The sequence below is a fragment of the Protobothrops mucrosquamatus genome, unplaced genomic scaffold, assembly GCF_001527695.2.
Source record: "Protobothrops mucrosquamatus isolate PMUCROS unplaced genomic scaffold, P.Mucros_1.0 scaffold696, whole genome shotgun sequence".
In the NCBI taxonomy this organism is placed as follows: Eukaryota; Metazoa; Chordata; class Lepidosauria; order Squamata; family Viperidae; genus Protobothrops; species Protobothrops mucrosquamatus.
In genome coordinates this window covers 30,691-44,762 of record NW_015386979.1, presented here as the reverse complement: position 1 = coordinate 44,762, position 14,072 = coordinate 30,691, and the positions used below count along the sequence as shown (strand labels likewise).

Sequence of the window (14,072 nt, the reverse complement as noted above, 5' to 3'; positions counted from 1 at the left end):
GCACGACTTGGTCCAGTGCTGCGGCAGCGGCCACTTCCCAGGCCGCCGCCAGATTTTCAGCCGAATCGTGAACTAGATCCTCAGGATATGGCCCAAGCTCCGTCAGGAACCTCTCTGGGTCCATCAGGCGCCTGGGGCGGAACCATCTATGTGGTTCCGACTCCCTGCGGCGGGGGGGAGCGGTCCGGAAGTCCATCTTAAGGAGTGAATGATCTGACCATGACAGGGGCTCTATAACTACCTCCCCCATTTCCAGATCGTTCTGCCACTGGCCAGAGACAAAAATTAGATCCAGTGTGTGTCCTCCCGTGTGAGTGGGGGCATAAACTAATTGGGTCAAGTCCAAGGCCGTCATGGAAGCCAAGAACTCCCGAGCTGCCGCCGACGTTTCGCCCGCCAATGGCAGATTGAAATCCCCCATGACTATAAGTCTGGGGGTCTCAACTGCCATCCCGGCTATTACGTCAGCCAACTCAGGCAGGGCCGTTGATACATAGCAGGGAGCCAGGTATATAATCAACAGGCCCACTTGTACCCCTTTCCCCCACTTCACAAGGAGGGACTCCCCACCGTCTATCTGATGCACAGTGGTCTCCCTCGGACATAGGCTCTCCCTTATAATGACCGCTACCCCACCGCCCCTACCCTGGGTCCTTGGCTGATGGAATACCTGGAAACCCGGCGGGCAAATGTCAACGAGGGGCACTCCCCCTTCCGTGCCCAGCCAGGTCTCGGTGATACCTGCCAGGTCCGCACCCCCCTCTTGAATAAGATCTTGGATGAGGGGGGCCTTATTTACCACGGACCTGGCATTGCATAACATCAGCCGGTGATCCCGGGCCCGAGGATCTAAGATCCCTGGAGGCCGAGTAGAGTCCTGAGGACCGGAGCACCCACAAGCTTGTAAACAGCGTATGCGTGCTCCCAAAACCCGATATGGTCCTCTGCTCCCGCCATATCTGCCCCTCCCACTGACCGTACTGATCACACCACCCTCCCTTAACCCCCCAGCCTCCTCCCTCACCGTTCTGATGCCGCGTCCCTCAGACAGGCCTGGCCTTGGCCTCAGAGAGGCATCTATACCTATACCTGTATCTGTCAGTCAAATGTTTATTACAGTCAAAGACCAGTAGAATTAAAAATACTCAAGGTATCTAGTTAAAAATTCTAGAATAAAATAACAAATAACAAATAAAATCTATGTTAAAATCATAATTTGGCATCCTATCTGTCAGTTGCATGTAAACAAAAACATGGCCTAAGCTATAATATAATATTAGTCCTTAAATTGTGAAGGTCTAAAGTCATTAGATATTAAAATACAACAAGTTGATAATACCAAAAGATTTAGTACATTAGTTGTGTAAAATAGCTACAATGGATTATTCATTAGGTTTTCCTCGTAGTCTGTCATGGAACCCCATCAGGTTCTTGCAGAACCCTTGGGTTCCAAGGAACACAATTTGAAAAACCCTAGTCCAGGCCATTAGAGAGCCAGTTTGGTGTAGTGGTTGAGGCAACAGGCTAGAAACTGGGATACGGTGAGTTCTAGTCCCACCATAGGTACTCCAAAGCCAGTTGGACGACGTTGGGACAGTCACTTTCTGTCAGTCCTAGGAAGGAAGCAAACCACTTCTGAAAACCTTGCCAAGATAACTGCAAAAATTTGTCCAGGCAATCTCTGAGAATGGTCACAATTGAATGTAAGAAAAAAAAATTACTTAAAGCTTTTAATAAAAATGTTATTTTAAAAAAGAACCACATACAATCTTTAGCTTATTCCATGAGGTTTACATGACTGTTTGCTGGCTGATTTGCCTCCTTGCTTTCAGCTATTCATTTATACAACTGTTGAACACAATACACCTTTCTGCACACTCTTCAGCATTCACAATACCAAACTCTGGCGTAGTAGGGAAGGGAATTATGGGATCTCAGTGTGCTCAGAAAAGAGGCTCAGATGCTAAAATGGACAAAAGTTTTGTGAATAAGAAAAGAGCAAGAAATCTATGTTCTACCCACCATCAACATATAAGTAGTGGTATAAATGAATGAACAACTGTATTTTAGGACTGCACAACTATTGAAGATTTAAAAATATTAATAACAATATTCCACATTTTTTAAAAAGCAAACCAACGCAATATCTTACATTGCTTTATATTCCATTATTATTTACATATCTATGGGTAGAATTTTCTAATTATAAATACCATTGATAAAGCACAACAGTAAAATCAGTATAGTGAGTTCTTATAAAACATAATTATGCTTAAAGAATAAAAAATGGAGGGTAACAATTGTGTATGTTTTAATTCTTCTATGGCACAATTAGAATGTGAAGCAGTGTTTAATTCTACATCATGAATTTCTCATGGAGCAAACATCTGCATCTCTATAAATACTGATAGTCCTTTTTTTAGCAATCACAATTGGACCAGCAACTCAGTTGTTAATTGAAATGGTTGCTAAGCAAAATGGTGATTGTGGTTATGATCTTATTTCAGCTTTTCTTTGCTATATAAACCTGCAGAGATCATAAATACAACAACTGGCTGCAAAGTTACTTTTTCATCACTGCTATAACTATGAATGGTTGTTAAACAAGGCAATCACTAAAGAAGTATACAAAGTAAACCCAAAATTCTAGAATTTTATTTTTAGTACATCAAGCTAGTTAGTTTGATCTAATGCTATATTCTTATGGTACATGTTAAATCTATATGAATAGATTTCTGGAGATGGTGATCATAATTTTTAACTACATGATAAAATCTATACATACCTTGTTCTTCATAAACAAGGCCCATATTAGAGTGTGCTTCAGCTTCTTTCTTCCCACCATCAATTTTAATTAGTTGAGCAGTTTTGTAACATTGTTCATAGAAATAATTCCTTAACCATCTGTCTTCAAGCTTGTTGAAGCAATAGGCTAAGTTTAGTTGATTAGAATAAACCTCTTCATAGTTTTCTTCAATGAAAAGAAAATGATTATATCTTAATAATATTAAAAAAGCTGTATAATTTTTGTTTTTATTTAGGTTTTGCCATACTATAAAATTATAGCTATATAAAATGCTATTTGGGGCTGTACATATTGTATATAAGCAGCATTGCATATGCACAGATTTCTATAAAAACACATTTGCTCATATATATTTCAAAATACCTTCTGTGTCGTTTCTCTATTTACACCGTTAATTAACATATCATCATTCCAGTTCCTAATTGATGTTTCCTTGTCTCATACACTTGTTACAATTGATTAGGTGGTATGACCAATATTATTTTTAGTATCCCACTTCACCAACACCTCATTCTGGTTTATTAATCTACAGCATAAATAGGAAGGAGTTAGCTCAACATCTACTAGCTCTCTGGATGATTTCTTCATTTGTAGGAGCAACAACAGTAAAACTATATCCAGTCCCAAAACAGATTTAGGTGCAGCAAGTATTTAACTCAAACCTGATGTTGAAACAAATTCCTGAGCTATTTATTCAGAAGTCTATAATGTCACCCCACCTATTTTCAGCTTTAGTTGGTTACACATCAGTATTTAAAATACAATCACAAGAAATGTGTGATTACCACAATAGAACATATTGTTTAAACTTTAAACATTTCTTTGCTCTATCTTCTCACATATTTTTTTCTTTTGCATTTAGGAGATCTCATGCTTATCTATCTTCATATGTTCTTCTTGGTACTTTTTGCAATCTACTGCAGTTTTTGGTTAATAGAAAAATGGTTCAATCTAAATTGCTATTTTTTCGTCTACAGAAATAATCTCCATCAACTTTATTACTTAGAAGAGAAATAAAATAGTTATGAATTGAAGCTGATATGAAAAACATACAGAAATAGATATTAAGGCTATCTCTCTCAATAGCATATACAGTTGGCAAAAGTTCCATGGAATTATCGAAACCTTAAGATCTGTCAACAATGCTAAATACTAGATCAAATGGTGCCACCACAAACCAACTTTAGAAAAAAGAAAATTTATGCATATATATAAAAGCATGGTTTTTAATATTATATAGTGCATTCCACATTATAGTTTCAGTCCTTATAGTTATTCACCAAGCACATGGAGCAGAAAAAGATGTTAAGTGATGTTATAACTGTATTATTTGGAAACAGATAAAAGAAGAAAAGATAAACAAGGAATATTTCTAATTTGAAGAAAGCATGATTCAGAGATTAAAATTATTCTCTTTCCTACTGAATAGCAAAGCAATAAACTTCAGTAAAATTATGTAAATAACTTGAGGTAAGTACCCTACAATTCTCAAGAGATGAAAGTGACCTGACGCTGGTTACTGTTACTGTCGCAGTCTTGATTGAATGAACTTTAATGTGACCCTATACTATTCTAGTGTCTACCCACTCAGTGAATAAGAATAAGCAGTGCACCAAGACAACCATTTCAATGTAATTGTTTTGGACACAAACTGGCCAAGTGGGCTGGAATCACATGAATAAAGCAAAGAAATGTTAAAACATTCTCTTTTAAAATGACTCTATTTTAAAATATAGAAACCTCAGAAACATTTTTGTTTTCAGACAGCATTGGCCCTATTACATTTAAAATTATTGTAGTTTTACTTAATAGATATATTAGCTAGAATCAATTTCTTCAATAATCTATGCAATTATTTGAATTTCAATCCCCAATCATTTTATAATTAAATACCTTGAATTACAACATTACAACGATGAACCAAATAAGTACCTTGAACAGTTTTATAGTTCTGCAGATATACCTTAAACCATCATGTACCACAGTAGTACAAAATGAAACTATGTTCAGACTGAAAATATTAGGGTAAACTGGGAAAATATTTCTAGGAACTTAATGGCATGTAATGCCAAGGGTCAGCATATAGCACCACAATTGTTATAGCTACACTATCCACTGAGCTAACAGTAGTAAAACAATTTTAAAAATCCAAGAATTTAAATACTAAATAGGTTGTCTTTTCCTCAAACATCTTTAAGCACCATCTCCGATGTAACATTACCACACTGAAGGCAGGTCCTACTTACCTTAAATGTAGAATAACTATTGGAAGAAAATAAAATGTAAAATTGTGTTGGCTCAAATAGACTTTACTCCCTCCACCCCACTTTTCAAGAACCAAATGCAACTGAAAAAAGAGAAGTAGCCCACGTAGCCTGCAAGGAGCCTCCTCTTATCTGGTTACTCCCTGTTGCTGCTGGCCATACCACAAAGATTTTACGTAGGCAAGAATAACTTTCCTAACTAGAGGGTTTTTCAGTGTTTTCTGGAAGACAGTACTGAAACTTTTTGTATTAGACAATTAGCAAATTCCAAGATTTTAATTTAGTGTTTTTGAACTGAGAGAATGATAATCTAGAGTTGGAAGTGGGGGGATAACGTCCTAATAAAATTTAGGTATCAGTTGCTATCCCTTTCTAGACTATGGCCTGCTGTTTGGCTAAGTCTTCAATGCCTTCTTGAGAGAGGCTCCCTTGATTAAGACCATATAAGACTACTCTTATATAAGAACCATATAAGACTTTGAAGATGGTAACAACTTCTGACCTCCTGCCGGCTTCCCCACTGAGTTTCCGTTTAGGAAGCTGGCAGAAGCATCAGAAATCCTTCCTTCCTTCCCTCCCCCCTTCTGTCTTGAGAATCCATGAAATAAATATGAATAATATGAATAAATTTGGCTTGCTGATTGGGATCTGGTGTCTGATGCAATGATGAATTTGCTCTTGAATAATCACAGAATAATTCCCTCCATTCCTCATTGGGAGGACTTTTTTTGGCTCCAAAGGATGCCATTTGAAAGCACCACTTGTACCGTCTGATGTTCTTCCTGAACCCATTTGCAATAGTTCATCATTGTTACATAAACTGAGGAGTACATTAGGTAGAGGCTGCAAATTGCTTATCCTAATCTTTCCATATAGCAGAAATTAGCAGTTTCTTTAGGGAATAGAAACGCGAGACAGTGGGGGCAGACTTTGGCCATTGCACCAACATCAGAAATTTTATGTTGTGCAAATCATGCATTTTGCCTCATTTTTCTCTGTTGAAAGAAAGGCAATGTTGAGGCAAAATGCATGACTTGCACATACGTTTCTTGTTGTTAAAGGCGGGTATTATTATGTTGAGAAACTCTCATGATAATTTGTGCTTGCCGCATATTCTTGCCTTTCCCTTAATCTTCTCTTTCCAGCTTCATTTTTTCTCATCTCCTCATTGTTCTTTTTCTTGTGATTCTGGAGACATGGGGCCACATAAGTTGGGTGTTATCTCTTGACCATGATGCCCCCACAATAGTGGCTGGTAAACTGTCATGCAACATTCAGAATGAGCATCACATGCAGCAGCAGCAGCCTGATAAGGACAGCACTTGAAACAGCCATAACTTTTCCAAATTTTATTCCCTTGGGCATCATGGGTTCCAAATTTTGGGCTCATTCTGTAGGTTAGCTCATTTGAGGTATCTTGGTTCAAAAATTGTTGCCCTATGATGCACTGTCTCGCCCAGTTAGAGGTCATGACAATGAGTGTTTCAGTAGTATATAGATAGGTTTAATTAAAATACATTTAATGTTACTTTTTGTTTGATCCTCTGCCTTTAGTCTGAGATGGTATATAAAAGTTTTCTTAAAAGAATTTGGTCTTTCGCTTCTATATATTTCATAATCACCTGGGAAAATCATTTGGGAAACTAAAAGTTTTCAAATTACAGAATATAGAATTACAGACACTTAGCTAGATTGCAAAAACCTAAACAATCATTAAATTGCAGTGAAAAGCTATGGTTTCTGTATTTTTTCTTTATAACCTAAGTGGTTGTCTGTATTTTTTCTTTTTTTTTCTTTTTTCTTTGCAGCCCAAGTCTGGGTGCCGTATTAGAAATTGAGAAACAAATTAAATCGTGTCTTTCATTCAAATGTATGTAAGTGTTTTCTGGCTTCAGAAATGTAGCTGGTTTCTCTAGGGTTTTGATTTATTAGAGGGGATTCTATGCTACTGATTAGAGGGTTGAATATGGTGGAACATAGATAATTTTTTTTAGAAAATAAAGTAATATTATAATTGAATAGGTAAGATGTGTAATAAGACTAATAGATTTTCGGTTTAATATGGTGAAAAATAGATAATTTTTAGAAAATATAATAAGATCAAGGCTTTTTTTGTCATAGAACGCCCAGAACGGAGTTCCGGCACCTTTTTGGGATGGAACCTTGTAGGGTAGGCAAGGCGGGTTGTATGACGTGTGTGAGTTCCGACACCTTTTTTTTTTTTTTTTTACAAAAAAACACTGAATAAGATTATATGCAAATAGATAAGATGTGTATTTAGAATATTAGATTTTGTTATAAAAAGGGGGAAATGTAGAAGTTGAGATAAGGGAAACTCTGGTCACCTAAAGTTTGGAAATTATAACATACCAAATGTTAAGTTGAATATTGAGGGGAAATTAAAGCCTGGGGAAAAAAAACAATAACAGGACATTGATGTATATACATTGATGTATATACACAATTAAGATATGTATAAGTTAAAAATATTGATAAATGTAACAAAATGATTTTACTTAGTTGATAACAATAAGAATTATATTAGTTCAATATGAGATAGTAGATATTAAGAGAAAAAGAGAGGAAATATCTGATGATGTAACTTGAGATTTGTGCCAAAGATTTATGTATGTTATGGAATTATTGATTACCTAGCCACCATGTTGCTTTTAAAGTGTTTAATTGTAAAATTAGAAAACTAATAAAATATTATAAAAAAAAGAAACGTAGCTGGTTTCTATACTATTTAAATTCAGAATTTAGTTTTATAGTTAAAATGATAACTATCTGACATTAATTTGCAAAACCTGCCTATACAGTATAGTTTCTATGGGGTTCCTGGTACCATACGATAACTAGCCTTATGTCCTATCTATTCCTTACACCAGAGGTAGGCAATCTACTTTTCTCTTTCTCATTTGAAGTCTTAATGTTAGTCATTCATTATATATTTTAATTTCAGAACTGACAATCATATTGTCTTTTTCAGAATGATGTGAGGTTTCTTTTTTCATCTTTCTCTGTCAAGCAGTCTTGATGTGTTTTTTCAGTTATTCATCTAGCCTCATATTTTCCTATCTTATGGCTCCTATTTCAGCACATCAACATGAATTATATTTTGTTAAAATTAGGATATTTAAAGGTGTGCACCAATATACAGCCATGCTGCCTGAAAAGCAATATTCAATGACATGATTATGAAGATTACAACTTAAATGAAACATGTTAAGAATTTACATTTCAAAGAATAAAGAAATACATGCAATGTATAAGAAATAAATTTGAAAAGCTGCTATATTTATCTGAAAATTATGATGTTTTAAATTTTAAAAAGCAATATCTTAAACAATGACTTTTCAAGAAAAGTGATAATTGAATGATGATAGCATGAATACATTGAAAGCATCCTAATCACTTCATTACAGAGATTCATCTTGTTAGCAGAACGTCTCATTCCTGCGTTGGGATTCATCATTTCGAATTCCCCATCATTTACTCCAAAAATACAGCTTAGCCGACTAAAGCTGAAAAAATGCTATTTCCAGAAGAGTCTCAAACTCACACATGAAACAACTGAAATCTTCCCTGAGGCACACATTGCTGCTCCATTACCCAGAATTCCCCTATTTACCTGATTGCTGGGCTGCCTCAGCTCTGGTCAGGAAATAGTGAAGCTGATCCAGCTTATCAGGCTGCTCCTCCAGGGATTTTTCCAGCCATATGGCTGACCCAGGCCCTGAAGCCTCCCTCAAGGCATTCCACTGCTCTATCAGAGTAAAGAGCTCTGCAAAAGACTTGTGATAACCCTGCTGCAGCATGTCTAGGCAGATGTTCTTCTTGTATGAATTCCGGTAACTGGGGATTTGAAAAAGCTGGTTTTAATTTTTTCATTCTTGATGATAATTTCTCCCTAAAAAACTCACACAATATACAAACATGATTAAACATGCAAATATGATTAAAAGGTAACGCAGTGGTTGTTAAACCAGTTCTTTATTTAATAAAAATGCCAGGATGTTTTTGAAAGAGACCAAAAGAAAGCTACAGTAGCTCTAGTTCTACCAAAAATTATATTATAAGTCTTCTACAATTGAAATCATATAGGAATGTCAACTGAATTAATTCATTAAAAAGCACCACCTAAAATTGCTGATGTATATTTTCTAGGATGCCTCTTCAGTTATAAAAATATGCTTGAAGGCATATTAACTCCAGCAAGATTAGACAGTATGATTATTCAACTTTTCTGAGAAGAAGAACAATCACACCACTATGTGACTGCATACTCACATCTGTGAGTTCACCAAAGATAACAGAGGTACAAAACATTTCATTCATTTCTCAGTGTATTGATTCAATTTACAGTCATGTACCAAACTATAGAAAGAAAAACAAAATGGAAAAGAGAAAACCTTTTTGGTTATTGTTTAAAAGATGACCAAAAGAAAAGTAAAAAACTGGACGCAATTTAAAAAAATCTGCTGCAGGATATTTCTCTTGTTGAATCTAAATTTGGCTTCTGACTTTAAAGACAACAAAGCAAAAATTGGCCATTGCAATAAGTAGGATTACACTGAGCAGCCAGTAGTAATTGATTTAAAAAAGGGCTGTAAAGTCCTGGAAGTCCACTCAAACAGGTGTAATGTAGTGTAATGTAAAGTGTAAAAAAACCCTTTCCCTAATATCTGTGTAATTTTGAATTACAGAATGAAGTCATAAGCCAGGGGTATCAAACTGCCGGCCCACGGGCCAGTTTCATCATACCGGAGCCGCGCCCACCCCATTGCTGGCAATGGCGAAAAAGCTCCGATACGTCACGTGACGTCGCGAGTTTGACATGCCTGCCATAAGCAATTGGCTTATGACTGCAATTGGGATTGAAGTTACTATTGTTAAGCCAGGTGGTTGTTAAGTGAATCGCACCCAATTTTATCACCTTTTGCCATGGCTGTTAAGTGAATCACACCAGATGTTTAGTGAAACATACGGTCATTAAGTGAAACCGGCTTCCTTCAATGACTTTGCTTGCTGGAAGCCAGCTGGTAAGGTTGCAAATGGAGATGGTGTGACCCCAGGGCGGTGCAACTGTCCTAAATATATGCCTGCTGCCAAGTGCCCAAATCTTGATTGGGCAACTACAGGAAAACTGTAACAGTTTTAAGGGTGAGGACCAGTCATAAGTCACTTTTTTCAGTGCCTTTGTAACATTGAATGGTTGCTAAATGAATGGATGTAAGTCGAGGACTACCTGTACAGATATTTAATTATTGTGAAGTGGGGGATTCTGTAAGAAATATCAAAGAAATTGGTATTGTAAATAAATATAATTTGATGTAATTATACTCTTTTCTGTTACTTAGCATATTTGTTGTATTTGGCTTTCATGATTAATTGTAAACCATATATAAATACTATTAATTATTTACTTTGGTAAAATGGAGGAGGGAATGGATTACAAGGAACCAAACCATTATTATTTTTTATAGTACAAGCTAGTACAAGAAGTAAACTAGAAGTCAAAATAAAAGAGAAAGATGCAAAAATAAGCATGAAACACAGTTGGAGTGGGCATTATTTTGTGATTGAACCCCATAATAGGTATATCTGGTGGGGAAGGCTGTTCTGCAGTGAACTTCCCCCATTTTTATAGCCATGTTGAGTTGTAAAGCGAACAAGTCATGATAATGATTTCATAATTTTAATATATCAGGATCAGAGGCTATACATTGAAAGAGCTGGAGATATGCAAGATGAATCAAGCCAGTATACAGAAACTCTGGTGTTTTGTTTTGCATCCCATTAAAGCCTAAACTCACTGCAAGGTAATTCTGTGCTCATTGAAAAAGAGCATTGTACAATTTTTAGATCTCACAAGCTGAGAATCTCGCATTTTTAGGAGTTTCTCCCATGCTTCATAAAGTAATATACCACAAGGTACGTGCAAAATTGTTAAAATCTCATAACCTATTATGGTCCTGTTGGTAAACATTCATTTCCAAAGTGAAATAATATCCTGTTAGTTATACTATGTAGCTAAACTTGAAAATTAATTTTAAAATTATGTTTTATAAATCAATAACATTTAATGAAATTAATGTTCACAAAAATTGTCTCCCAAAACAGTTTTTCAATAATTATAATGGCCTCTGGGGGCCTCTACTGGAAACATAGCAATACTGCAGTTAAATATTACTATTTAAGCAATTCTAAAAATAAAATGAAAGTTGTTGAATAAAAACAAATATATGTTTCCATACATTGGGTGTGTTACTCAAATATTACTTCCCTGTGGATGTTCCTACTAAATTCAAAATGACTGAATCCATTATTAAAATGTTAGATAAATGAGTGTTATAGCAATTTCAAAATTACAGTTGCTCTGAAAATAATTATACATTTTAATTGATATTTTGGTGTTTTAAGGCAAAATTAAAAATGCAAATATATAAAGAAACCACTCCAGTTTATTGTACAATCTTGGTGTGCCTCCAGAATGGAGAGGATGGCAAACATGTAAAAATAATAATAATAAAGCCACATTGCAGACAATGTAGGTATTCTCATACAGAACTTACTGTATTTGCTGTGATGGCCAACTACTGATTTATTGCCCAAAGAAAATAGTTAATATGCTGTCCAAACTCAGTGTAATGCAGGTGATCTTACAGTTGTGCAAACTAAAATTTCATTATATATTGATAAGCCCTTGACTTATTTTATTTATTTGTATCCCATCTTTATTATTTTTACAAATAACTCAAGGCAGCAAACATATCCAATACAGTTTCCTCCTCCTATTTTCCCCACAGCAAAAGCTCATAGGGTGAGTAGGGCTGAGAGATTGGCCCAAAATCACCCAGCATGCTGTCATGGCTAGGCAGGATTTGAACCCATGATCTCCCACATTCTAGCCTGGTGTCTTAACCACTAATCCAAATTGGCTCTCAATCTTATATTGGTCTCTTCAGAGTTCATTATTTAAAAAAATGGGTTGAGCATCACCAAAACAGAATGATTGCTATTTAGTCTCTCTGTTTAATTGCAATTTGTATGTTGTTCTTTTCCCCTGCTTCAGCTATGTGCATAATTTAATTATTTATATTTGCCAACATGTGTAAGCTTTTTCAATAAAAAGATAATACTGTACTTTCTAAGTTTAAAAAGTTGGGCCAAATCTTTAGATATAAAGTCTAAAGCGTCTGTACCTATGTAACTGCAGAAAAGTACAAGATAAAACTATTATAAAAACATATTATTTATTCAAATTCTTAAATGGTCAATATTTCAGGAACTACCTATTTGGCAGTATTCTTTAATTGGAAAAAATTCTTAGTTTGCACTAAGAAATCCATAACTTTATAACTGTTGTGTTTGTATATTGATCTTAAGGTTGCAGAATATATAGAGCTGTGCTTTCTATAAATTTAATATTAGAATAAATTCATTATTCAAATTTTATTTAATGTCTAATGGTAGCGGTATTACTTAAACCATTTTTAAAAATAAATATTTTTAATGTAATAAGCTGTTTGATCAGGTAATGAAATATTTTAATAATAACATACATTGGATATTTGCTTAATTGGGTATTTATTGTAATTGTGAACAACCACTTTCATATTACAAATCATATTTTTTTTTACTTTTACCAAATATAAAATTGAAAAAAATGAAACTTTTAGCAATAATGTTGAATTGTCTTTATTTTTTAAGATACATAGTAAAATGGTAAGGAATTCGGCATAGAGTAAATCCAGTTGTTTTTTTATTTTCATTCTAAATATTGAATAAAATCTTTTTTAAACATATTTTTATTAACTTTAATGGTTACTTAGCTTAATCTTTGTTTCAGAAGAAAGATAATGATGCTTAAATTAAATAATGTATAAATATGAATATTAGTAATATATCTTATACCCTATTTTGGCTTTTGTAACCATGTGATTGCAGAATACTACTACAGAAATGTAGGTGCCAAATTGACATCTTTCATAAGCATATTCTTAGCAATCTACTGTTTGCAATGCAAGCAATATATATATTATACTATATATGGTGTTTTAGAACATTCTATTTTTAAATAACATATTTACTAATTAATAACTCTTTAAAATTGGGAAAAAAATTAAAGTTTGATTGTGACATAAGCCTTTGTGTACTAGATTTTATTTTACATGTTATTTACCAGATGGCTGGTAGACACATACATATACAGAATAGCATTTTGGTGACAGAAAATTTTCAAAATGCTGAAAAAATTGTGAAATATATGGAATACTATTCGTAGTGCAATCCTATTTCTACAAAATAATAAATCCCACTAAATCCAATGCATTTTATTCTCTATAACTGTATGTAACATTACAGTTTTATTCTGAAACATTTCAATGCAAAGTCTAAGTATATGTTTTTATAGTTTCATTTAGCAATTTATTTAGAAAATGTAGTTTATAGCTTAAAATATAGTTTAAAACTAAGGACGGTATCCTGCCAGTGGTTAATCATGTTTCCAAAAAGATGTCAATGATTTTAATTAAATCCAAAACTATTATGAATTCTAAGTAATTTTATATTGGAATCTCCCATTGAAATTCAGAAAGAAAATTCAAAAACTATGGTTTTGGAAAGAAAGCCTTACACTTCATTGGCCTGGTTCATATGCAGAAATAAGGAAATGAGGAAATAAGGAAATGAGGAAACAATTATATCAGTTTTGGTATTAACTGCTTTTGGTATTAACTGCTTAACTAATTATAGTTTTCTATGATATCTGAATTCAGGAAAAAGTGCTTGTTTACATTCTCTCATGCAAACAAAATGGATAAGGGGTCTATGGTCTAAATCAGGGGTAGTCAACCTTGGCTCTTTTATGACTCATGGACTTCAGCTGGGCTGGCTCAGGAATTCTGGGAGTTGAAGTCCACGAGTCATAAAAGAGCCAAGGTTGACTACCCCTGGTCTAAATTCAGTGTTATGAGAACAGAAATCTGGTCCTGCAACAG

The 14,072-nt window shown here is 34.6% G+C and overlaps 1 protein-coding gene across 1 annotated transcript in view; it reads right to left on the bottom strand.

Moving 5' to 3' along the window:
• The window catches only part of TTC29 (tetratricopeptide repeat domain 29), a 93,049-nt gene that overhangs the window by 66,518 nt on the left and 12,459 nt on the right, over positions 1-14,072 (bottom strand). Inside the window, exons 4-5 of the mRNA XM_015818187.1 lie at positions 8,702-8,925; positions 2,786-2,971 (exon numbers count right to left, since the gene is read on the bottom strand). Of these exons, the coding sequence (XP_015673673.1) occupies positions 2,786-2,971; positions 8,702-8,925 (410 nt within the window). The remainder of the gene's footprint in view (positions 1-2,785; positions 2,972-8,701; positions 8,926-14,072) is intronic.